The sequence below is a fragment of the Mauremys reevesii genome, unplaced genomic scaffold (assembly GCF_016161935.1).
Source record: "Mauremys reevesii isolate NIE-2019 unplaced genomic scaffold, ASM1616193v1 Contig66, whole genome shotgun sequence".
NCBI classification, from domain to species: Eukaryota; Metazoa; Chordata; order Testudines; family Geoemydidae; genus Mauremys; species Mauremys reevesii.
Window position 1 is genome coordinate 92,323 of NW_024100880.1, and position 27,368 is coordinate 119,690.

The 27,368-nt window shown below is 47.1% G+C and overlaps 1 protein-coding gene across 1 annotated transcript in view; it reads left to right on the forward strand.

Moving 5' to 3' along the window:
- The window catches only part of LOC120394565 (NACHT, LRR and PYD domains-containing protein 3-like), a 142,355-nt gene that overhangs the window by 49,657 nt on the left and 65,330 nt on the right, over window positions 1-27,368 (forward strand). Inside the window, exons 10-11 of the mRNA XM_039518784.1 lie at window positions 5,245-5,460; window positions 18,418-18,588. Coding sequence (XP_039374718.1) covers window positions 5,245-5,460; window positions 18,418-18,588 — 387 coding nt within the window. The remainder of the gene's footprint in view (window positions 1-5,244; window positions 5,461-18,417; window positions 18,589-27,368) is intronic.

Below are 27,368 nucleotides of genomic sequence, written 5' to 3' on the forward strand. Positions count from 1 at the left end.
TAAGGCCGGCTGTGGTTTGTTTGGGGCATGGCTCCCAGCTGTGCCTACTTCCTCAATCAGCCTGGGAGCTGCTTGCTCCAGCCACAGCCCTCTGCTGGACTATTCTAAGCCCCTCAGGGCAGGAGCCGGTGACCACCCAGCTACACACACCCCACCTCAAGATCCTCTCCACTGGGGGTTGTTCTACCAGCCCAGTTTTCCCCACAGCTGGGCCTGCAGGACATCCCATTCCTGCTGCAGGTGCTCCAGCAAGAGGAGCAACCAGACACTCTCCAGAGAGTTTGGGTGCCCACTGTAGCCTCCTTAGTTCCCAGGTGGGTTTCCCTTTCTAGTTTGGTCTCCATCGTGGCCTGTCTTGCTCCTGTGTGGATTCCACACGCAGGGCTGAACAACAGAATTTGGTTTGCAGGCAACCATGGTAAGCCACAGTCTTTTGGCTTCTTTAGCCATCATAACATATGAGAATGGTTTCAAACCGCAGCATCCTCATTTCCCTTACCAAGCACCTATTGGATTGGCCATTTAAAACGGGTTGGCCATTTAAAAGAAGAGGCTGCAGTTTTCGGGTTAACGTGCAGCACAAACCCAACTAAACCCACAGGGGTTGGTTAGTGGTGGGGGCACCCCCTAGAATTGCATGCAACTCATCATAGAAGCGGCATGTCTGGGAGTCTGACCCAGAGCAGCTGTTTGCCTCTTTGTTTTTTTGGCAGGCTTGCCTGAGCTGCTTAAGTTTCATGTGGCACTGCTGCGGGTTCCTGTTATATCCTCTGTCCTTCATGCCCTTGGAGATTTTTTCAAATATTTTGGCATTTTGTCTTTTGGAAAGGAGTTCTGATAGCATGGATTCGTCTTCCCATACAGCGATCAGATCCAGTACCTCCTGTTTGACCCATGCTGGAGCTCTTTGGCGATTCTGGGACTCCAGGGTCATCTCTGCTGATGAGCTCTGCACGGTCACCTGTGCTGATCAGCTTGCCATGCTAGCCAAACAGGAAATGAAATTCAGAAGTTCCCGGGGCTTTTCCTGTCTACCTGGCCAGTGCATCTGAGTTGAGAGTGCTGTCCAGAGTGGTCACAATGGAGCACTCTGGGATAGCTCTCAGCGGCAAATACCATCAAATTGCAGCCATACTACCCCAAATTCAACCAGGCAATGTCAATTTCAGCGCTAATCCTCTTGTTGGGGAGAAGTATAGAAATCAATTTTAAGAGCCCTTTAAGCAGACAAAAATGGCTTCGTCATGTGGACAGGTGCAGGGTTAAATCAATCTAACGCTGCTAAATTTGACCTAAACTCGTAGTGTAAACCAGGGCAAAGATATAGCATACTCCAGTTTATCAGAGTTACCTTAACCACTGCTCCTGTAAGGCACACAGAAGTTGTAAACATTTATAATAAAAACAAAAATAGGTTTATTTAAGAAAGAATAAAGATTTATCCAGGAAAGAGAGAAGGTGATGGAAACAACTGGTTGAAACACAAATCAAAATCCTAAAGCATGACTCTGGATCTACACTCATCAGTAGTTACCTGTCCTATCTAATGAACCAGGTTTTCCCCACAAAGTTCAGTCAGTTGCAGAACTAGCTGGTGATCCCCTGCCTGCTGTGTTGTTCCTTTTCACCTTCAAGTAGCTTTGATCATTTGTCATGGTCTCTGATGCTTTTCTATTGAATGTTCTGGGAGGTGGCAAGGATGGACAACAGCGTTCTGTAGATATGTTACATGTTATACTTAATGAATAAATTTCCTATAAGACATATTTGGTGTATTGAGTTTGTCAGGCCTGAGCTGAGAACTGTTTGCAAAGAACAGGGATGCTTTGCCAAGAGCTCCCTGTGTCACACCAACCCAATTTTATTTCTCTTATTCTTTATCTTTCCTCTTATTACACCATCTCCATCTCATGCTGACCCTGGTGTTGTTCCTGGTAAGGGCTTTAGCGAAGAGGTGTTCTTGCATTTTGCTCAGACCATGGCCAGGCCAGGGGTCAGTCTGATCCCCTCTCAGAAGGCCTTCTACAGCTGAATTCTGCTGTTGAGAACACTCTACTCCAATGCCCAAGAGTCTGAACCTGGGCATCTCAAGTGGGATTGTCCCTGTGGAGCACAGTTGAGAAAGTCTGCTATAGGCCATTGGCCTTGGCAGCAACAGCTGAGCTCCCTGCCATACCTGTAACACTGCACAGCAAGACACGAACATGTGCACAGCAGTGCACAAGGGATCCCATCACCTCTGGTGTTTAACCTGCTCAGAGGAAATTCAATCACATGTTTTTTACCACCACATCCCTCTGCACTGTTTTAAGACAAGCACTGGCAAAGCAGCAGCAGTCTTGCAATGAGTCTTCTCCCAGTGCAGTTGCACACTGCCCCTTCCCAGCCTTCCAGAAGCACTTTGATAACTCAGAATAACAGGGCTCAACACAGCGGGACTTCAGTGGAAATGTAATGGCCTGTGATGTGCAAGGGGGCAGACTAGATGAGCTAATGGTTTCTTGTGGCCTTAAGCTCTATGAAGCTGATTCTGTCACCTGCCAAGCCGCTCACTGGAGTTAGTTGAAAAATTCATAATTTTGATTAACAAATGGATGACATATTAAGTAAAATATTCCAAAGAGAATTATTTCAATTTTTCAGCAAATGGAAACTCGTATGCCAGCCCAACAGCAGCTGAGGGGAGATGCAGTGATCTCTGCTTGCCCTGACCTCAAACACCCACCCAGGGCAGTCCAGGTACCAGCACGCCAAGTGCGTGCCTGGGGCGGCAAGCCACAGGGGCCCTCTGCTGGTCATTGCAAGGGTGGCAGGCAGGTTGCTTTCAGTGGCTTGCCTGCAGAGGGTCCGCTGGTCCCACGGCTTCGGTGGACCTCCCACAGGTGGGCCGCTGAATCTGTGGGAATGGGAACCTCCACAGGCAAGCCACCGAAGAGAGCCTGCCTGCCATGTTTGGGGCGGCAAAATACCTACAGCCGCCCTTGAACCCACCTCTCAGATTTACAAAGACACAATGAATGAAAAATACAATATTATAACATTAGAACTTCAAACGTGTCAATTTAAAAAAAATTGTTTGGTGCATTGGTAATTCTTGTGCAAAAACATAAAATGCTACACCATGGCAGTGCTGAGGGGATGAGGGGTTCAGAGTGCAGGAGGGGGCTCCAGGCTGAGTCAGTGGGTTGGGATATGAGAGGCAGCGAGGGCTCAGGCTGCGGTGTGGGCTCAGGTACAGGCGGAGGCTCCGGGCTGGGGCTGAGGGGTTCAGAGTGTGGGAGGGGGCTCCGGGCTGGGGAAAGGAGTTGTGAGGGGGTGAGAGCTCTGGCTGTGGGTGGAGACTCTGGGATGAGTCCGGGGATGAGAGTTTTGGGGTGCACAAGGGTGCTCCAGGCTGGGACTGAGGGATTTGGAATGTGGGAGGGGGAACAGGGCTGTTTCAGGGGATTGGGATATGGGGGCGGGGAGGCTCTGCTGAGGGTGCGGGCCTTGGGGTGGGGCTGGGGATAAAGGATTTGGGGTACAGGAGGGTGCACTGGACTGAAACCCAAAGAGTTTGGTGGGTTACGTTTCCCTCCTCAATAGCTAGGGTGGCCAAATTCTGAGAAGAAGAGGGTCCAGTTATCACTGAGGGCCACAGAGCTAAAGAGGTAATAACAAAAAACATTTTATAAATAGGGGATAGGAGTCTCCGTGTCTTCATATCTTCATAAAAATTGCAGACAGAAAAACTATTCTCAAATTAGTCCAGTCCACAAACTGACTTTTTTTTTTTTTTGCATTTCATGGTGCAAGTTCATATTGTTGTATGATTACAGACTTTTGCTTTAAAAAAAGGAAAAAAGGTGTGTGAAAATGCATACAGTATATCACCTGGGTCTCAGTTTTCCCAAACTTTCAAAAACAGTACAATTTTTCAGTACATACTTACATTATCAATCATATTTAGAAGATTTCTGCTACTTTTGGTGAAAATTAAACATTGGGTTTTTTTTAGTTGTGGCCATTTTTATAAGCCATCCTAGTACATAATGAAAACAATTAAAGTTCTTGTAATTTTGGTAGAACACAATTTTGCCCTTGAAATCTATTGCAAATTTCTAAAATACTGGAAATGGCACATGACATTTCAAAAACATCTGAGTGAGTCCGACCACGCCCCGCATTGTCCCCACATTCATACACACTCTGGAGTTCCCTCACTTCTAGGGAACCCCGTTCTGAATTTTTCTATTCCCTTCCAACAGCTCTTCAAATGTTTGCTTGGGTCTGGTCTAGTCAGTAGTTAGATCTTTTCAATTTTTTCCAACACACTTTAGCAAATCACAATAGGTTTCACAGTGAGAAGCCTCAAAATTTGCTCAGGCCCTAATGTTCAATACCCAATTGGTTAAAAAAATGTGGGGGCCCTTCTGAAACTGAGAAATACCAGGGACTAAGCACAGCTCTATGCAAGAGAAAGGATGGTCATGTAATTAAATTGCTGGATATAAACTCAGACTCTCTGTGTGAACTTGGGCAAGTCATTCAGTCTCTTATGGGTCTCAGTTCTCCATTTGAAAAATGGCAATAATAATATTTCCTTTCCCTACCTTTTACCTGTCTGGTCTATTTATATTGTAGGATCCTCAGGGCAGGGAATTTCTGTGTGTAGTGTTGCTCCTTCTTCTAGCACCAGTGTCCTGGTCTGACACCAGCATTACCCTCAGCCAATTGGTGGCAGGTGTCCAGCACCTTGCAGATCGGAGGAGAAATCAGTGACAGGGAGCCTGGATAAACTCTAAGTGAAATTTGTCATATTTACATTTATTCATCTGTTTTGTACTGAGATGGTCACACAGCAGAGGCTCCTCTTCCAGAGATCTGAGCCCAGCACCAAATTCCCAAAGAGAATCTCTGCCTCCAGAATGGACTCGAATCAGCGCCAAGGGCAACGAATAAACTCCCATACTGTTCACACAGCTACCGCCTTCCAAAAGCTTATCCACAACACCACTCCTCATTTGTGGGGTGTCTTTCCTTTTTTATCCCAGTTGCATCTTTTTTTACCTTCACGTGTACCCTCCCCACTTTGGGTCCTTTTTCTCCTCAACTTCTCATTTGTCTTCCCTCATTTCTTACCTCTAAATCCACATGTGGATTGGTCAGGGAGAGGGGCTGGTGGGTGGAGCCGCCTGTCAGATCAGATGTGACGATCCCCATTCACACTGTGATTCCTCTTCTCTGTGTTTCTCTCTTCTGCAGATTGTGGAGTTGTAATCTCACAGATGCTAGCTACAGGGACCTCGCCAGTGTTCTCAGCACCAGCCAGAGCCTGACAGAGCTGAATCTGAGTCATAATAAACTGGATTCAGTCTCTAAGGTGCCACAAGTTCTTTTTGATAATAAACTAGGCGATGCCAGAGTGCAGCTGCTGTGTGAGGGACTGAAACACCCAAACTGCAAACTACAGAAATTGGAGTAAGTAACATTTGGCCTCTTCTGTGTATTTACAGGTGTCCCCTGTATAAAGTGCTTGCCACAGTTAGAGATGGTGGAGGGGAGGAAAGACTTTTTTCCCTCTGCTCCACTCTGACGTTTCTCGGGGATGGAGTCACCTCGTTATCCCCTGCCTACAGCTAGAGGGAGTCTTACTAGTAGTAGTTGGGTGTCAGCTCCCTGGCATCAGCAGCCTTTTACTCACTCAAGCACTCTCCTCTGGGCTTATGCCAGCCCAATCCTGAATCCTGATTCATTCTCCTGTGATATCCAGCCCCTGACTGTGGCTACTCAGAGAAGTACCAGAATCTCTGCACCCAAAGATGTGGTGTACCCCAGTTATCAGAGTTATCTTAACCACTGCTCCTGTAAGCCACACAGCACTTGTGAACACTTATCATAAAAACAAAAAGAGGTTTATTTAAGAAAGAATAAATATTTATCCAGGAGAGAAGGTGATGGAGAAGGTGATGGAAACAACTGGTTGAAACACAAAACAAAATCCTAAAGCACGAACTTGGGTTTACACTTGTTAATAGTCACCTGTCCTATCTAATGAACTAAGCTTTCTCCAGAAATCTCAGTCAGTTGCAGAACTAGCTGGTGATCCTCTGCCTGCTGTGTTGTTCCTTTTCACTGCCAAGTGGTTTTGATCATTTGCCATGGTCTTCGTTGTTTTTCCATTGAATGTTCTGGGATGTGGCCAGGGTAGACAACACAGTGTTCTGTAGATACATTACATGTTATATTTGATGAATAAATATCCTATAAGATGTCTTTGGTGTATTGAGTTTGCCAGGCCTGTGGTGTATTGAGTTTGCCAGCCCTTTGCCAAGGCCGCTTTGTGTCACACCAACCCAATTTTCTTTTCTCTTATTCTTTATCTTTCCTCTTATTACACCATCTCCATCTCATGCTGACCCTGGTGTTGTTCCTGGCAAGGGCTTTAGCAAAGAGGTGATCTTCCATTTTGCTTTATGGCCAGGCCCCTCTCAGAAGGCCCTGATCCCCTCTCAGAAGGCCTTCTACTGCTGAGTTCTAGCAGTTGAGAACACTTTGCTCCAATGCCCAAGAGTCTGAATCTGGGCTTCTCCAGTGAGATTGTCCCTGTGGAGCACAGTGGAGACTGTCTGCTATAGGCCTTTGGCCTTGGCAGCAACAGCAAAACTCCGTACCATACCTGTAACTCTGCACAGCCGCACACAAATGTGCGTACAGCAGTGCAGAAGGGATCCCATCACCTCTAGTGTTTAACCTGCTCAGAGGAAATACAATCACATATTTTCCACCACCTTATCCCTATGCACTGTTTTAGCACAAGAACTGGCAAAGCAGCTGCTCACTGGAGTTAGTTGTAAAAATTCATATTTTTTATTAAAAAAATGTAGGATGTATTAATCAAAATATTCCAAAGAGAATTGGCCTCAAACACCCACCTCTCAGATTTACAAAGACACAATGAATGAAAAATATAATGTTATAGCAGTAGAACTTCAAACCCATGTCAATGTAAAAAAAATTGTTTGGTGCATTGGGAATTCTTGTGCAAAAACATAAATTGCTACACCATGGCAGTGCTCACTAACCCCCGATTTATATGTATAACGCAGACGCCCCACAATGCATAATGACTACCTGTTGACAGCATCCGCGGCAATTTCCACAATCCTGAGATATGCTAAAGAGAACATAGAGCAGGGTAATGAGTGAACAAATTTATACCCAGATGAACCCTACCCTCTGCACTACCCAATCCCAACTAAATCCTTTTTCCATGGTACTTTATCACCCACTGAATGTTCCCATCCTTCCAGTCCAAAGGGACTGCACTACAGCAGGTGGGGAAGAACTTTGGTGATATTCTCTGGGCTGCATGGAGGACCTTCAAGGTTATTTTTCCTTTGGGCCCAGATCCCAACTAAATCCTTTTTCCATGGTACTTTATCACCCACTGAATGTTCCCATCCTTCCAGTCCAAAGGGACTGCACTACAGCAGGTGGGGAAGAACTTTGTGATATTCTCTGGGCTGCATGGAGGACCTTCAAGGTTATTTTTCCTTTGGGCCCAGAGCACTCTCATCTCTAGCTCCTATAGGAAAAAAGGATAGCGCGAAACCGAGTTTAGCTACTAAACAAACAAAACATCTGAAAAAATAACAAAATTTAAACAAAGAAGCAAACTCTGTCTAAAAAACTAGCAAACATGATTGAAGAAATGAATTAAAGGAAAACAAATCCAGCTCCTCGCTGTCCATAGTGTTGTCAGAGCATTACCGGTGTGGTGCTCTGCTCTCTCCGATGTTAATATCACTCAGCTGCGTGCGTGTGTTCCCTCTGTGTGCTGCCCCAGCTCTTCGAAGATAGCTGACCCAGCAGACCCGATGAGAACCCCCAATAACCACAAAGTCTAGTAAGGTACGAAGGCACGTCAGCCAGGTTTATTGTCGAAAAAAGTACAGCCTCCGGCTCCCCGGCAAACGTAGTCCAAGGTGCTGCTGCGATACAGCTAGCCAGTACATATGTACTCCCTGACAATGGACTCAGCTCAGTCAGTGGCGGGATTTCCACTGCCCCCTAGGCTGGACAAAGACACCGCCCCAAGGATGCATTCTTATACACAGATACAAACAAGTTACACATCACACCTGACGTATTGAGGTGCCACCTTTCTACGTAGCAGGTTACAACCTTTCTACCTATTAAGGCACCGCCTTCTACCTTGTACATGTTGGTTCGAACAAAACAACTCTATCCATCATTTTACCCTTTTGCCCCTGTCATTGGGATGGGTCGGCCTGTCCTTTCGTTATCTATGGAATGTTTCAGTATAATATGTTCTAATGCTGTGTTTATCCTTTGATATGCTAGGTGAATATGTTTTTCTGCAGCATCAGCCCTTTTCCTTGCCAGCTTCTGTGAACCGGGCCGGCCTCTGGCTCACAGCTTAACTTTGCTTTATGTTAGCAAAGTCTTGTTCGTTACTTCAGTTCAGGCCTCTGGCCTCATACTGGGCCTTTATCAGGGCCTGCACTTACTACACATAGCACAAACACCCAAAGCTGCTGGTGCTTTTCATGATCCACTCTGGGCCACAAGGCCCAGAATCTGTAGGGAGTTGTGGGGAGTGGCATTAGGAGCTGCTGACCCTCTTTAATAGCATCTGCAAGTGCAGGGTGTTGCTTCTCACAACACATGTGCAGATCCTTGTGCAAGACCCAACCATTTAAAGCAGGCAATGCAGCAAACTAAGTGCACACAAACACTCTAAACCATAGACATTATGCACCTTCTCCGTGAATGAGGAAATGCAGGGTAGGTGCAACAACCCACAGGCCCTGGAGCATTTACAGAGTGAATTCTTAGTGAACATAGTGCATTGTGTGCACCCAAGATAGAATGGCTAGTGTGGATGCACTGCATCATTGCAGCTTCCAGTACAGTCACACTGTTGCAAGTTGCAATGTGGAGTTCTCTAGTGTAAACGTTAGATCATAACTTATTTAGGGCCTTGACAATTAATACGAGGACTTTGAATTCAGTCTTGAAGGGAAGGGAAAACCAATTGTTCTTGTGGAGCATCAGAGGGAGGGGCTCCCATAAGTCATTGTTGCTTAGAAAGGAACTGCTGCCATCTGAGGCCTGGTCTACACTAAGGGGGGGTTCAAACTAAGGTACGCAAGTTCAGCTATGCGAATAGCGTAGCTGAACTCGAACTACCCACCCGTCCTCACGCCGCGGGATCGAAGTCCGCGGCTCCCCCGTCGACTCCGCCACCGCCGTTCGCGGTGGTGGAGTTCCGGAGTCGACGGGAGCACGTTCGGAGTTCAATATATCGCGTCTAGATGAGATGCGATATATCGAACTCCGAGAAGTTAAACACTACCCGCCGACCTGGGCGGGTAGTATCGACGTACCCTTAATGTCTTACTTATCTACCCCCCCAGGGACATTTGTGTCAGTCTAACAATATTCACAGAGGTCTAGCCATTGCTTGGCAACACTTGTGGTTTAATATTAAATGTATTTAAGAGACCAAATAACCAAGCTTAGCTTAATTTATTAATTAGGGACAAAGCAGTACAGTATGAAAAGGAGGGCTACATACACTCCTTCTGGGAAGCAATTAATGTCACAGCACATTCACCTCACACAGAAGCTGTGCTTCAAAATATGCACCCAAGATAGCACAGCATGGTTCTTGACAAATTAGAAAGCACAGAATATGTCACCCAGGACTAGAATTCACCAGTCAGGTGTTTACCTTTTCTTCCTGCATCATGATGTATCTTTCTCTTTCTTCTGAATATTATATTACAAGAGCTACGAAAGCACTACCCAGTGTGCACTACGATGTACAATGGATGTATCATGCCTTCGGTCGATTTTATATTTGCTAATGTCAAAAGCTATGTTTTGCTTTGCAGAGTACATATATTTGAAGGGAAGCTGGAAGTGCTACCTGCTGTTCTGATAGACTGACACTTCCATCAGTAGACCCTGTTTTCTGTTGCTTATAACTTTGCTAACCTTAACCATATGGGCTTAAATTTTCCATGTTGAGTCTCTGCTTCAAGCTGGATATTTGTTGTGAAATTTCAGCCTTATGGTTCATCCATTCTCATCCACAGGCTAGGGAAGCACACTGTTTCCCCAGAGTAATTCTGGTGAACTTTTCAGTGAGAAGCTCTATTTCCCTCTATGCTTTTGATCAGGAACTTGAAATTTGGCACGGGGAAGCATTTGTGCCAGGGATATGCCTATTTCTGCCCCAATTTTCAAAGTTCGAAGCATTTGAAAAATCTCATTGTTGATGCTCAGTGGAGACTTGTTTCAGCCTTGCAGCTAGAATCTCCAACGTCCCTTCTTCACCGAGTATGCTCCAAACCTGAGGCTCCAGAGGACTAAACCAGCTCTGACAGGGTCTGCTGGGGAAATAAGGATCAGATCGGGAAATCCTGACTGCTATCTTGAGGGGTGGGGTATGTGGTGGGAGAGATTCCCACCCCAGTCTGAAAGGGGTTAATGATTTCCACTGGGCACACTCAGCCCCAGCCTGGTACATCTGTGACACCTATTGCACCTGGAGAGAGGTGGCTCCTTAAAAGAGAGGATCAAAGCTCAGGACAGGCTGAACTTAAGAGAGAAGCAGAACTAGCGCTCCTCTGCTCCACAGAGAAGCTGCAGAAGACTTTCTGATGCCTGAACCCTTTGGAGAAGCAGAAGAACTATCTTCACTCTGCTTTGCTTTTTATTAGAGCCCAGGTGCTCAGCCTGGTCCTCTGACACTGAGGGTGTTAGGAACCCAGCCCCCTTCTCAGAGACTATATACCTGTTAACTTGTGAAGAACAGCAGGGTGAACCCAGACTGTTTTGTGGGTTGCACTCCAAATCAGTGCTATAGCAATACCTCCAGCCAGAAAGGGTCCTTAGGGATGAGAGGGGGCCCACCCTCACCCCAAGGGGTGATCTAGAGGTACGAACTGTCATAGAGTTTGAATAGGAATCACCAGTTTGTTCAGAAACTTCACACATTCTGCCCAGACAAAGACTTAGCCAAATAGTTCAATCTACTTCTCCTCTCCAGACTGGATCCTGTAATTCACTGCACCTAACACTCAGTCTAACACTGCACATGTACCAGCCGATAGAAGAGAACTCTCCACCTCTTCTGTGATTTATGCCACTATGACCACATCAGATCAGTGCTCCGATTCCTCCATTGGCTGACAGTCAGCTTCTGCTTCCAGTTTAATGCCATCATCTTAATCCTCCACGAAACTCCAGAACCAAGCCCAGGACCAGAGATGACTCCCAGCCAGTAGGAGCAGACAGAGAAGCAGCCTCAGCAGAGACTGGTAGACATTGATGTCAGACTGCCTGCTACAAGTTGTCACTCTCAACATTTCTCTTCTTTGTGCTGTTTGTTACAACCCTGTCCTTTCCCATCCCCTCACAGTCAGTGCATCTCAACCTCTTTCCTTCCTTCCCCCCGCCTTCTTCATCCGCCTCCCTTCCTATTTCCTTCCATTTAGCTAATCCCCACCTAGCAACTCCCACCTAAAGAATTAAGGAAAACCCAAATGCAAAGACTCACCCACCTTCCCCCAACAGCAAAATTACATTCAAAAGGTCACTGTTGCACTGTTTATTCTGCTTGTGTGTTCTGTGCCTGTCCACTCCATTTAGTCTGTCCCACTTTACCAGTTAACGGGCTGCCTGCATCTCAATGTTCACCACGAGATACAGCACTGATTTGATCAGCAGAACCTCCATGTGCTTGTTCCTTAATCATGGTTTGTGGCCAAACACTGTGATGGCTCAAATGATGCTCATCAGCCAATGTTATGTGTGGGGCAGCGCTCTTGTTTGGGTTCCAGTGTTTCAACCAAAAGTGTCTCCAGTGAGCTTCTCTTCTTGACAAGTGAATTATCACCAATGTATTGATGCTAGCTGAATAAATTCCACATTTTATTTAGGGTAGTTGTATTTTTTATTACAGTAAAGAGACAGCTTTGCAATAGTTAAGGTTCAGACCAGCCTCCTTTTTCAAGTTAGCTAGGTGCCTGAGAGGTCTAAAATCTACCCAGTTAATCAGATTGCCTTGAATTTGGCATGTCTTATGGGTGCAAGGGCTTCTGCTAGTGACCCAACATTGGGCTAATTTGACCAAGCGGTTCTTGCAATACAGCCCCCTCCCCCCAGCTCTTCTTAAAGTTGACACATTCCGGCAACCTATTTATGCTCATAGATAAAGATCAATCTAGAGCTCAAGTCATCACAACAGGGTCTCAAATGCTCCAGGGTTCCCCAACAGAGGGCCTGGTACCCACAAGTCCTTTGGGAGAAATCAAATTAAAACATTATTTCAGAGAAAGTTTTCATCTCCCAATAGGCACTTCAGAAGAATTGTGTACCTATTTATGTGCCTAATGTATTACACTGAGCATGTGCAGAGACAGAGACTGCTATCTGGAAAACTACCCATCACAGGACCTGGGTGACTCCAGCGATATGTTATGGTAATTGCATCTGAGTAACACCCCTGGCACTGTGAGTCCAAATCTCATCTAGGGCAGAAATCTGAAGTAAAAGAAGGTGTATTATGCCAATCTGCTTCTGTTATTGGGGGGGGGGGATAATTTGTGGGAAATAGAATCTTAGTATGGCACAATATTCAGAAGGTGCTGAAACTATTGTTTGAAAAAAACACATAAGCCAGTGCTTGCTGGGAGGGGAAGTCAATTGGGGTGAAAGAGTAGGTGGGAAAAGGGGTTGAGGCTCAGGTAATGGGGGTCTAGGGGCACAGGGGGAGAATGGTTTGCATGTGCCACAATCTGGATTTCCCCAGTCCATCTAAGGAAGCATGACCTACCCCTTCCCTGCTCCCCTCATGTGAGCCAGGTTCGGGAGGAGCTTGCTTTTCAAGGGAGAGTCTGAGCCCCTATTCCCTATGTAACTGGGGGTCCCTTGTCCCCCTTGTAGTGTCTGAACTCTTCTCCATGTTCCTGTGTGAGTGTGAGGGCCCCAGGTAGGGGCCTGATCATCTATGGGGGTGTGTCCCCATCAGTGCCCCTTCATGTGAGCCAGGTTCTGGAGGGGAGCTTGCCTTTCTGGGATGTCTGAGCCCCTGTCCCTAACCTCTCCATGTAATCTGGAAGTCACTGTCCCTTTGTGGGTGTTTGAGCCCCACTTCCTGTCCCCTGCCTCCCACTGTGTGCTTGGCTCTGGGAGCCCCTGTCCATTTATGGGAGTCTGACCCTTATCCTCCCCACCCTCAAGTGAGCCAGGTGCCAGGGGGCTTGCCTGTTGGGGGTGTCTGAGCCTGTTTCCCTATCCTGCATGTGAGCCAGGATTTTGGGAAGCCCTGCCCTCTAGCTTAGAACAGGCATGCTCAGAGCACACACCAAGAAAACACTCCTGAGACAGGTATGTTTGACACACATCAGAAACTCTCCAGCACTAAGGGGGAAGAGAACACCCACAGAAAAGAATGGAGCAGTTCACATGTCTGAGAGCTATTTTTTCAGTCTGTCTTCATCTCCATGGGGTATTCTTTTTCAGCTGAGACTAAAACGGGCCACTTACCACCCCTCTGAGCCTTCAACTTCGAGGTGTGAAACCCCTCCCAGGGTAGAAATCTGAGAATGAACTGTAAATATATGGGCAGAAGGATTAAATTAAGGTAAATGCTCACAGAACTTTAACTCTGTCCTCTCTGAGTGATGTCTCAGAATGCCCATAACACACACACTTGCACTCTGCCTTTTCATTGTGATGGACAGAAGCTACCTGGCCTTGTCATGCACTCAAACACTGAGCCTACTCCCCTAAGAGAATACCACATTTGTAAAATGTAATAGCCACTTCATACCCTTTATAATCCCTTGAGACTTGCACACAGGTTATCACCTAAACCTACACTCTCCCCTACCCATCATTAAATCCACAGACTGCTCTTATATCCCACGTCACCACTGACAGTAGCCATAGCACCCAGTGCCCTGCTATTGACACAACCTCCACAATTCTGTACTGGAATGATGCCGACTGGAATTTCATGGTTCACATACTCCTCTTTCTTTTGAGATAACACACAGCAGGGAGACTCAGACCAGATCCCCTAATATCGCAGTCACAGCTCTATGATGCTGCTGCTCAAGCTAATCCCTAGATCTCCTCTTGTCACAGTCATAGCTCTTCCAAGCTTCTTCCACTTATTCCATCACCATTCAGTACAGTTATACCTAACACAGTGATTGCATCTGGAGGGCATGCACTTAATTCCAAGTGGCTACTGCCAGCTCCAGGGGGCAATGTGGCTGTTTACCTTTGTTCTGTATTTCCTGTTTTTCTGCAGTGTGAGAAGGGCATAAGCTGTCACCGCACAACTCTGATTTAAACAAGATTTTTGTTATTTAATGATTAGTGTATCATGGTATTGCTTAAGTGCCCCAGCTGCAATCAGGGCCCCAGTGTGTTCAGCACTGGAAATGTTTTATTGGCAGGTGTCGCCAGGCAGTTCTGTTATAGTCTTCCCAGTTCTTTTTTAGCACGTAAACAAGGTTTTAGTTTTGGGGCAACATGTGTTGTATTAGTTTTATTGGGTTTTGCAGTTTTGGAAAGGAAGGAGCTGTGCAAGCAGCCAGAGACTTTGCTGTCTGCATTGCACTTTGATTACAGTCTATTCTGGAGGCAGGTTTCTGCTTGGGAGTCTGGTGTTGGGTTGAGATCCCTGAAAGAGGAGACAGTCCTTTATCCTGTGTGAGCATCTTATTCTAGGACAGACAATGGGAAGGGGAAAGAAATATTACAATTTCAATTTTTCAGATCCACTATTTGGCCATATTACAGAATCCACTGTGCAAAGAACCAAGTTTTGCAAATTTTTGCCATTTTATTGTGAGGTTTACAATTCTTGGTGGGGGTTTTATTCAGCCTCAGCTTCTTGAGTAATGTGAATATTTGAGAATTTTACCTTAAATTTTTATTTAATAATATTTTGGGGCCCTCGTGATTGTGGAGAGAAGATAAAAAAATGTGACCCACGTGTAACCTACACACACAGAAACTAGAAGGCTATGAAAAAAAACCACAAACACATTATTTTTAATCATGATTTTAGGGGCCTGACTCATGAACTTTGAACATTTGGAATGAGCAATACTGCCTCGATGTGAGAAAATGATTATGTCTTTGGAAAAGTACTTATTAATGTGAAAGAAAGGCCCAAAAAGGAGCTTCTTAAAGCAGCCGTGCTTTCAAGGGCATCTATAAATAATGAAATCTAAGTGATTTTACTGTCCTTCATCAGCCTACAAGCTTAAGGATCAGAGTCATATGTGAAGACATAGATTTCCTGTAGTGTTTCTAGTATTCCTATTTTGCGAAAGGGCAGAATTCTGAAAAGGAGGGGGTCATGTTATCCCTGATGGCCACAGAGCTGAAGAGGTAATAACAAAAACATTTTATAACTAGGGGGTAGAAGTCTTCTTCTCTTCATATCTTTATAAAAATTGCAGACAGAAAAACTGTTCTCAAATCAGTCCAATGTACAAATGATGACCATTTATTTATTTATTGCATTTCATGGTACAAGCTGATATTGTTTTATGATTACAAACTTTTGCTTTAACCAAAGAAAAAAAGTATGTGAAAACGTATACAATATATCACCTGGATCTAAGTATTTCCCGAACTTTCAAAAACAGTACAATTTTCAGTACATACTTACATTATCAAACATATTTTGAAGATTTCTACCACTTTTGGTGAAAATTAAACACTGGTTTTTTTTAGTTGTGGCCATTTTTGTAAGCCATCCTAGTACATAATGAAAACAATTAAAGTTCTTGTAATTTTGATAGAACACAATTTTGCCCTTGAAATGTATGGTGAATTTCTAAAATACTGGAAATGGCACGTGACATTTCAAAAACATCTGAGTCAGTCCGACCTCCCTCCACCCCCACCCCCATTGTCCCCATACTCACACACACTAGAGTGCCCTCACTTCTAGCGAACCCATTTTCTATTCCCTTCGAACAGCTCTTCCGATGTTTGCTTGGGTACGGTCTAGTCAGTAGTTAGATCTTTTCAAATTTTTCCAACACACTTTACCAAATCACAATAGGTTTCACAGTGAGAAGCCTCAAAATTTGCTCAGGCCCTAGTGTTCAATACCTGATTGGTAAGTAGCTCTTCCTTAAGAACCTCAACCATGAGAAAAAAAGGTGGAAAAAGACATCATGTTGATTAAAAAATATGGGGGCACTTCTGAAACTGAGAAACATGAGGGACTAAGCACAGCTCTGTGCAAGACAAAGGATGGTCATGTAATTAAATTGCTGGATCTAACTCAAGACACTGTGTGACCTTGGACAAATCATTCAATCTCTTATGGGTCTCAATTCTCCATTTGAAAAATAACAATAATATTTCCTTTCCCTACCTTTTAACTTTCTTGTCTATTTAAATGGTAGGATCCTCAGGGCAGGACTGTCTGTGTGTAATGTTGCTCTTTCTTCTAGCACCAGTGTGCTGTTCTGACACCAGCATTACCATCAGCCAAGTGGTGGCAGGTGTCCAGCACCTTGCAGATTGGAGGAGAAATCAGTGACAGGGAGCCTGGATAAACTCTAAGTGAATCTTGCCATATTTACATTTATTCATCTGTTTTGTACTGAGAAGGTCACACAGCAGAGGCTCCTCTTCCAGAGATCTGAGCCCAGCACCAAATTCCCAAAGAGAATCTCTGCCTCCAGAATCAGCGCCAAGGGCAACGAATAAACTCCCATACTGTTGACACAGCTACGGCCTTCCAAAAACCCACAACACCACTCCTCATTTGTGGGGTGTCTCTCCTTTTTTATCCCAGTTGTGTCCTTTTTTTCTTTCATGTGTCTCCTCCCCACTTTGGGGTCTTTTGCTTCTCAATTTCTTATTAGTCTTCCCTCCTTCTTTACCTTTACATCTTTTCGAGCTCTTCTCCGTTGCTTAATCAAGAACACCCTTTCCCCACCTCCCCCTACTAGCGCTTATCTCCGTAGTTTCCCACATACACCCATGAGGTTTTTTCTTTCACTGTTCAACACAAACTTAGAATCTCTCATCACATTGGGGTGCCTCTCTTCCTGCCTCCAAAATATCTCTGAGGCTCTACCAACCATGACTGAACCTGGGGGCCTCCCAGGGAGTGGGGGCTTCCCTCCCTCATACAAATGCAGGGCTCTTTTTGGCTCTCAAACATTGGGACTCCCCTCTGCATTCGGCAGAGGGACCATATTTTCAAGGCAACTGTAGTGATGGAAGAGGTTGTGCAGGTGATATTTCTGGTGGGAGGGGTGTCTCTACATTTGCTCAAGATTTGGCAGCTGTTGGGGGTGCAGAGGGTTCCCCATGAGCCCTGGAGGGAGGGAGGCGTCACAGTAAGTGACAGCCATGCTGGGGGCTGGTCATTGAGATGCACATGTTCATAGCCAGGCTCTTGCCATAGTTCCACACTCCGCTGGCTGGCAGCTCCCCCAGGAGCCCAGTCTCTGCAGGGGGGGATGCAGAATCCAGTAGAAAATTTCTGTTGCAATAACTCCACCAGAGTTTCTGTTGCAATAACTCCACCATGTGACCCTGCCAACAGGGTCACATGGTCACACTTCTGTCAGGGGCTCTTCTTCCCCAAACTTTGGAGATACCCCTGGTTGTGGGGCTGTTCTCTGTCTTCATATTCCCCCAGCCTTTGGTTCCTGCTCTCAGAGGTAGGTGGGTGTGACGCTGCCAGTGCTGAGCTCTCAGCTGCCTCCCCTCCCCAGGCCTGAGGGTCAGAGCCGGGAGCAGAGGCAGGAGACGTCTGTGTCCTGCAGGGCAGCAGCAGAGCCAGTGCTGGGGCGCAGAGGGGCAGAATCTCCCAGTTCCTGCTCAGAGCCTGGCCCAGCTGCCTGGGGAGGGCTCCCCTGCAGCCTCCCTGTAGCGATGGGGCTGCTCTGATTGGGTCACACCATTGCGGGGCTGATCAGTGGCAAGTCCAATCTGATTGGCTGAGAGCTGGGTAGGTGGGACTTAGGGTGCCCAGATAGCTGCCCCTTAAATTCTGGTTGGCCAGTGGAAAGGGTGAGGGGCGGTGCTGTGTGAGGAAATCTTGCCCAGAACCTTCATCCTTATTGGTCAATGGCAGAGGTTTAAGGATTGGGGTTTGTGTACCATTCACTTTGCTGATTGGTAAAGTTTTAAGTGCATGGGGTGGGACTGAGGTGGTAAGTCCTACCCAACCCTGGTTCCTCATTGCAATTGGGTGGGGGTTGGGACAGGTGGGGTAGCAGGTCTTCTACTTCATTCTTCAGGTGGATTGGTCAGTGAGGGGGCTGGTGGGCGGAGCTGCCTGGGAACAGCTGTGATGCACCCCCTTCAGACTGTGATCCCCCGTCTCTGTGTTTCTCTCTCCTGCAGGTTGTGGGACTGTGGTCTCACAGACACTGGCTTAAGGGATCTCGCCACTGCTCTCAGAACCAACCAGAGCCTGACAGTGCTCAACCTGGGTGGTAATAAACTGGGAGATGCCGGAGTGCGGCTGTTGTGCGATGGACTGAAACACTCAAACTGCAAACTGCAGAAATTGGAGTAAGTAACATTTGGCCTCCTCTGTGTATTCACAGGTGTCCTCTGTGTAAAGTGCTTGACACACTGAGAGATGGTGGCAGGAGAAGATTTTTTTTTCTCTCTGCTCCACTCTGATGTTTCTTGGTGAGGGAGAGTCACCTCATTACTCCACCCCCTCCTCCTACAGAGTCTTACTAGTAGTATTTGGATGTCAGCTCCCTGGCACCACCAGCCTTTCACTCACTCAAGCACTCTCCTCTGGGTTTATGCCAGCCCCAGCTTTGCTTTGCAGACTGACAAAATGGGCACCCTAATCTCTGAATCTCTGATTCATTCTCCTGTGATACCAAGCCCCTGACTCAAAGAAGTACCAGAATCTCTGCACCCTTGTTTATCAGAGTTACCCTAACTACTGCTCCTGTAAGCCACATAGCACTTGTGAATACTTATCTTAAAAACAAAAAGAGATTTATTTAAGAAAGAATAAAGATTTATTCAGGAAAGAGAGAAGGTGATGGAAAAATCTGTTTAGAAGCAAAACAAACTTCTAAAGCGTGAATCTGGATCTACACTCATCAATAGTTACCTGTCGTATCTAATGAACCAGGTTTTCCCCACAGCCACACACAAACATGCACACAGCAGTGCACAAGGGATCCCATCACCTCTAGTGTTTAACCTGCTCAGAAGAAATCATTCATTCATTCATGCCCGTCACCCCAACCGGGGTATGGGCCGCCAACCACAGATCTCCAGAGTCTTCTATCCTGGGCCATTCGCTCTAGCTGGTTCCAGGTATAGCCCATTTTTTTGCTATCAACCTGAAGGTCGCGTCGCCAGGTATTTCTTGGGAGGCCTCTTTTCCGCTTGCCTTGGGGGTTCCACCGCAGTGCCTGTCTGGTGATGTTGGTTGGCTGCTTGCGTAGTGTATGTCCTATCCAGCCCCACCTTCTCCTTCTAATTTCTTCCTCTGCTGGGAGTTGACGGGTCCTCTCCAAGAGGTGGATGTTACTGATGGTGTCTGGCCAGCGGATCTGGAGAATCCTTCTGAGGCAGCTATTAATGAAGGTCTGGATCTTCCTGGTGGTTGTTTTGGTTGTCCTCCAGGTTTCAGCTCCATACAGTAGGACTGATTTCACGTTGGAGTTGAACAGTCGAATCTTTATTGCCAAAGACAGCTCTCTGGAGCTCCAGATGTTCTTGAGCTGTAAGAAGGCTGCTCTTGCCTTACCAATCCTTACTTTGATGTCTGCGTCTGTGCCACCCTGCTGGTCGATGATGCTACCTAGGTAGGTGAAGGACTGTACTTCTTCCAGGGGGCGTCCATTCAGTGTGACTGGGTCGTTGCTGATGGAATTGATCCTAAGGATCTTGGTCTTGTCCTTGTGGATGTTGAGGCCAACCTGTGATGACGTGGCTGCCACTACGTTGGTCTTCTCTTGCATCTGCTGTTTACTGTGTGAAAGGAGTGCAAGGTCGTCGGCAAAGTCCAGGTCATCAAGCTGAGTCCACAACGTCCACTGGATTCCGTTCCTACGCTCGTAAGTGGATGTCTTCATAATCCAATCAATGACGAGAAGAAAGAGAAGTGGTGACAACAAGCATCCTTGTCTGACTCCGGTTCGCACCTGGAAGCTGTTTGTGAGCTGCCCTCCATGGATCACTCTACAGTGTATGCCGTCGTATGAGTTCTTGATCAGGTTGACCACCTTTGCTGGGATGCCATAGTGCCGAAGGAGCTTCCAGAGGGTCTCTCGATCCACGCTATCGAACGCTTTCTCATAGTCAACAAAGTTGATGTACAATGAGGAGTTCCACTCCATAGACTGCTCGACTATGATGCGGAGCGTTGCTATCTGGTCCGTGCATGATCTGTTCTGCCGGAAACCTGCCTGTTCATCTCGTAGCTGTGGATCGACGGCATCCTTCATTCTCTCTAAGAGGACTCGGTTGAAGACCTTCCCTGGCACCGACAGGAGTGTGATTCCTCTATAGTTGGCACAGTTGCTGAGGTCTCCTTTCTTGGGGATTTTGATGAGATATCCCTCTTTCCAGTCAGCCGGAATCACTTCTTCTTCCCATATCTTCTCAAAGAGGGGGTACAGCATTTCCACTGAAGTATCCAGGTCTGCTTTCAGGGCCTCTGCTGGGATGTCGTCAGGTCCAGCCGCCTTACTGTTCTTCATCATGGTGATGGCTTTTCTGATCTCGGCTCTGCTTGGTTTATCGCAATTGATTGGGAGGTCCTCGTTGGCTGGGTCGATGTCTGGTGGATTTGGTGGTGCTGGTCTGTTCAGGAGTTCCTCAAAGTGCTCCGCCCATCTGTTCATCTGTTGTTCTATTCCTGTTATAGACTTTCCCTGCTTGTCTTTAACGGGACGTTCTGGCTTGCTGAACTTTCCAGACAGTCGCTTGGTAGTATCATACAGCTGTTTCATGTTACCGCTGTATGCTGCCTGCTCTGCTTCTGCAGCCAGTCCATCCACATAATCTCTCTTATCCTTCCTAATATTCCTCTTCACTGCTCTGTGGGCTTCAGCATACTCTTTTTGAGCTTTGGCCTTTGCTGCTCTAGTCCTGCTGTTGTTGACTGCTGCCTTCTTCTTCTTTCTGTCTTCTATCTTAGTCAAGGACTCTGCTGTGATCCACTCTTTCTGCTGGTGTTTCTTAATTCCAAGCACTTCCTGGCATGCTGACCTAAGCGTGTCTCTGCCATCTGTTGAGTACACTGTCTTCCTCTTCCTCAGACCGATCCTGTAGTACTGAAAACTTATTCTTCAGCGTCAATCCAAAATCTTCCTTGGTCTTATGGTCCTTCAGAAGGTTGACGTTATACTTCGCTCTTCTGTCTGACGCGTCTATCCAGTTCTTCTTCAGCTTCAGCTTCAATCTGGCCACCACTAAGTGATGGTCGGACGCCACGTCTGCTCCTCTTCTAACTCTAACGTCCTGCAAGGATCTTCTGAACTTCTTGCTAATGCAGACATGGTCGATCTGGTTTTCTGTCATGCCTGCTGGCGATACCCAGGTACTCTTGTGGATCTGCTTGTGAGGAAAGATGCTGCCTCCTATGACCAGGTTGTTAAGTGCACACAGATCCACAAATCTCTCTCCATTCTCACTCATCTCTCCCAGAGCGTGGGTCCCCATGACTTGTTCGTATCCTGTGTTATCAGGTCCAATTTTGGCATTAAAGTCTCCCAAAAGGATGGTAATGTCTTTGTCTGAGAGAGTCTCTAATATTTTCTGGAGTCTGTTGTAAAAGTAGTCTTTGTCCTCCTCTTCACTGTCATTGGTTGGAGCGTAGCACTGAACAACATTCATCTTAATCCTCTTCATTTTAGTTCTGAAGGATGCTGTGATGATCCTGGGACCATGTGCCTCCCAACCAATCAGTGCTCTCTGTGCCTGTTTGGACATCATGAAGCCTACTCCCTGTGTGTGGGGTGCGTTGCTCTCTTCATGTCCTGAATAGAGCAACAGCTCTCCTGTCAACAGTCGTCTCTGTCCAGCTTGCATCCATCTTGTCTCGCTAATGCCTAGTAGGGTCAGGTTGTTGCTCCTCATCTCTGCTGCAACCTGCGCTGTCTTTCCTGACTCGTACATGGTCCTCACGTTCCATGTGCCGATGGTAATCCTCCTGGTTGTAAGAAGGGTGATCGGCTTAGTGGCTTCCTCGCGGCTTTCACCACCCAGCGTCATGCGTCTTCGAGTTGAAGACCCTTCTTTTTCCAGGCTAAAAGTCTCTGTTAACTCTATTGTTGGCGTTTCTGTAGCAAGCTGATTTTTACGGGGTGGAGTTGCTAGCCCCATGCCCAACCCTCCTCCTTTACCCTGACTTGGGACAGGCAGATGGCCCCAAAGGACCTCTCTGGTGGAGTTACAGAAGAAATACAATCACATATTTTTACTAAACACAACCCTCTGCACTTTTTTTAGCACAAACACTGGCAAAGGAGCTGCACTTGTGCAATGAGTCTCGGTGCATTGCAGTTCCACGCTACCCTTACCCAATTCTTCCACAAGCACTTTCATAACTCAGAATCACTGGGCTCAACACAGGGGATTTTAAGGGAAATGTATCAGCCTGTGATGTGCAGGAGGGCAGACTAGATGAGCTAATGATCTCTTGTGGCCTTAAACTCACTAAAGCTGATTCTGTCATCTGCCAAGCCACTCACTGGAGTTAGTTGCAAAAATTCATAATTTGGGTTCAAAAATGGATGAAGTACTAAGCAAAATATTCCAAAGAGAATTGTTTCCATTTTTCAGCAAGCTGTGCCACTGGCAGGGGCGGCTCTACAAAGTAGGCTGCCCCAAGCAGCGCGGAGCGCTGCGCCGCCCTTCCCAGTCCGCGGCGGGTCCCCTCTTCCCGCGGCTCCGGCATCCTGGGAGGCGGTGTTGGCTCGGTTGAGCTCCGCCGGCATGCCTGCGGCAGGTCCACGGAGCCCGGACAGCGGACCTGCCGCAGTCATGCCTGCGGGAGCTCAACCGGAGCCGCGGGAAGACGGGACCCGCCGCAGTCATGCCTGCGGCAGGTCCGCTCGTCCCGGGCTCCGGTGGACCTGCCGCAGGCATGCCGGCGGGAGCTCAACCGGAGCCAAATGACGCCCTCCCCCGGATGCCGCCCCAAGCGGGCGCTTGGCCCGCTGGTGCCTAGAGCCGCCCCTGGCCACTGGTATCCCTGCTGCATGCCAGCCCCAGAGTAGCTGAGGGGAGACTCAGTAGTCTCTGTTCAGCATGCCCTCAAACACTCACCCGTCAGTGAATGAGAAATACAGTGTTATAGCATTAGAACTTCAAACATGTGATAGCTTAAAAAAACGATTGGTGAATTGGTAATTCTTGTGCAAAAACACAAAATGCTACACCATGGCAATGCTGAATAACCTGTGATTCAGGTGCATGAACACAGACACTCCACAATGCATAATGACTGCCTGTTGGCAGCATCCCCAACAATTTCCACACTCCTAGAGGGAGCTCAGACCCAGGTAATTTGTTAAAAAATTAACACCTAGATGAATCCTAACCCCTGCATTCTTCCACCCCAACTAAAACCTCTTTTCCATGGTTCTCCATCACCTACTGAATGATCCCATCCTTCCACCCCAACGGACTCCACTATAGGAGATGGGGAAGAACTTTGGTGATCATTCTGTGGGCTGTGTGGAGGACCCCTAAGGATATTCTTACTTTGGGCCCAGAGCACTCTCCTCTCTAGCTCCTATAGTAAAAAAGGATAGAGAGAAACTGAGTTTAGCTACTAAACAAACAAAACATCTGAAAAATAACAAAATTGAAACAAAGAAGCAAACTCTGTCTAAAAAACTAACAAACATGAATGAAGAAATGAATTAAAAGAAAACAAATCCAGCTCCTCACAACCAGAAGCACCAACACCCAAAGCTGCTGGTGTTCTTCATGATCCATTCTGGGCCGCGAGGCCCAGAAACTGAAAGGGGCTGGGGGGAGTGGCAGTAGGAGCTGCTGACCAGGGCCGGCTCCAGGCACCAGCTTAGCAAGCAGGTGCTTGGGGCAGCCACTCCGGAGAGGAGCGGCATGTCCAGCTATTAAGCTGCAATTCGGCGGAGTGTCCCTCACTCCCACTCAGGCTGAAGGACCTCCTGCTGAATTGCTGCAGATCGCGATCACGGCTGTTTTTTGTTTGTTTGTTTGTTTGTTTTTTGGCTGCATGGGGCGGCAAAACCCCTGGAGCCGGCCCTGCTGCTGACCCTCTGTCATGGCATCTGCAATTGCAGGGTGTTGCTTCTAACCACACATGTGCAGATGCTTGTGTTTGACCCAACCATTTATAGCAGGCAATGTAGCAAACCAAAAAGAGTGACTACGTGCACACAAACACTGTAAGCCATAGACATTGTGCACCTGCTCCAGGAAGCAGCGCGAGGAAATGCAGGGTAGGTGCAACAACTCACCGGCCCTGCAACATGTAGAGTGCACTTTAGTGAATGTAGTGCACTGTGTGCAGCCAAGATAGAATGCCTGGTGTGGATGCACTGCATAGTTGCAGCTTCTAGTTCAGTCACACTGATGCAAGTTGCAATGTGGAGTTCTCTAATGTACACTTTAGATCATAACCTATCCAGGGCCTTGACAAGTAATACGAGGACTCTGAGTTCTGGAAGGAAATGGGAAACCAGTTGAGTTTGTAGAAGATCATAGAGAGGCCCTTGCATCAGTCATTGTTGCTTAAAAAAGTAGCTGCTGCCATCTGAATGTGGTACTTATCTCCCCCACAGGCAGTGTGACTTTTGTCAGTCTAACAGTATTCACTGAAGTCTAGCCAATTCCTTGGCAACACTTGCGGTTCATGTATTTAAGAGACCAAATAACCAAGCTTAGCTTAATCTATTAATAAGGGACAAAGCACTATAATATGAAGGAGGCATACATACACTCCTTCAGGGAAGCAACGAATGTCTCAGCACGTTGGCCTTACACAGAAGTTGTGCTTCAAAAATATGCACCCAAGATAGCAGAGCGTGGTTGCTGATATGAAAGCACTGAATATGTCACCCAGCGCTAGAATTCACTGGTCAGTTTTTTACCTTTTCTTCTTGTATCATGGTGTATCTTTCTCTTCCTTTTGAATATTACATTACAAGAGCTACGAAGGCGCTACCCAGCCTGTACTAGGATGTACAATGGATGCATCATGCCTTCGATCGATTTTATATTTGCTAATGTCAAAAGCTATGTTTTGCTTTGTAGATTACATAGATTTGAAGTGAAGCTGAAAGTGCCGCCTGTTATTGTAGCCTGACCCTTCCAGTAGACTCTGTTTTCTGTTGCTGATAAGTTTGCTAATCTTATCTGTTTTGATTTAAATTTTCCATGCCATTTTTCTGCTTCAAGCTAGATATTTTTGTGAAATTTCAGCGTAAAAGGTTCATCTATTTTCATTCATAGGCTAGGGAAATCACATGAAGTAGTTCTGATGAACTTTTCAGTGAGAAGCTCTATCCCCCCCATCTTTAGGGGGAGCTTGACATTTGGCAAGGGGAAGAATTTGTGCCAGGGAGGTGCCTATTTCTGTTCCTATGAAAATCCGCCCCAATATTGAAAGTTATACATATCTGAAAAATCTCAGTCTTGATACTCAGTGGAGACTTATTTCAGATTTGCAGCTAGAATAGCCAAAGGTCCCTTCTTCACCAAGTATGATCCACCCTGGGGCTCCAGAGGACTGAGCCAGCCCTGACAGGGTCTGTTGGGGAAATCAGGATTTCCTGGTATCTCCACTCAAAGAGACTCTCAACTGTGCCCAGTGCCCAGGGTGGCTATCCATTGATAAAGCCATGATAACACTTCAAACTGGAAAGAAGTGTAAAGCCCAGTATACAGGGGACAATAGAGTAAATAAAATAAGCTTCAGCAAATGAATGAGAAACCAGAAATAACACTGTAACAGAAAGGTGAACTGTATTGGTCATGAGAAAATAGGTTCTTCTTCGAGTGCTTGCTCATATCGATTCCAGTTAGGTGTGAGCGCACCACATGCATGTTCGTCAGAAGATTTTTACCCTAGCAACACTCGGTGGGTCGGCTGAGGTGCCCCCTGGAGTGGTGCCGTTATGGCGCCGGATATATGCCCCTGCCAACCCAGTGCCCGCTCAGTTCCTTCTTACCACCTGTGATGGTCGTTGGAACTGTGGAGCGCAGCATAGCTGTTCTCCACCTCCCTAGCTTTACTCGTTCTTCTGTAGATAGTAATTAGTTGTGAATAGTTTTAATAGTTTTAGTAATTGGTAGTTAATAGTGAGTTCTATATATCTATAATGTAGATACTACTGGGAGGGACCGGGGTTCATCCCCTTCCCTCCTCCCCGGTACCAGGGCCCATGCCCAGGTCACCAGGCTTCAAACCTTGCTCGGCGTGTCTCAAGCCGATGCCAATGGGAAACCCCCACGACTCCTGCCTGAAGTGCCTGGGGGAATCCCATCAACCTGACAAGTGCCTCATTTGCAAGGCTTTCAAGCCACCAACAAAGAAGGAGCGGGACTTTCGCTTGAAACAGCTCCTCATGGAAGCGGCACTTAGCCCAGTGCCTTCGGTACTGCGCACAGAACAGACCCCATCGGTCCGAAGCGCTCCTCTGACACCAGCAAAGAACCCCGGCACCAGACATCTCCGGCACTGGTAGAGTCGCGGCACCGTTTGCTATCTCCGCAGCCTAAGAAGCAGCATAAGCCACCTGCTTCTCCGGCACTACCTCTGCAGCCATTGGAGCAACAGCCTACACCGGACCATCCCACTAAGACTCCTCCAGTGCCGCTGACTTCAGCACCATCGATTCCGGCTCCACAAGGGCTGTTGAGTTTGGTGCTCACAAGCTCCCTGGTGCGCACTGTGGTTGAGCTCGGCCTTCCGGCCACTCCGGAGACCTTCTCTACTGCACGCGACCTGATCACGCTAATAGAGGCCGGACCACCCCAGCCCCCGGCACCGCCGGTGCGGGCTATTCAGTCGATGGCCAAACCTGCCTTGACAAGACCTTCCTCACTAAGCATGACAGCAAGGCACTGATCTTGGTCTCGCTCCAGGTTGCGGTCCTGATCCCGCCAGCGGTACCGGTCCAGGCACCACTCGCAGTCCCAGCACTGCTCTCCATCATGGCACTGGTCATACTCGCAGCGCTGCTCCACTTCACGCATGTCCCAGCACCGCTCTCCACCGCAGTGCTGGTCGTACTCGCTGTGCTGCTCCGCTTCACGCACGTCTCTCTCCTGGTACGGTTGGTACCGATCCGGGTCCTGGCACCAGTGCCGGCACTGGT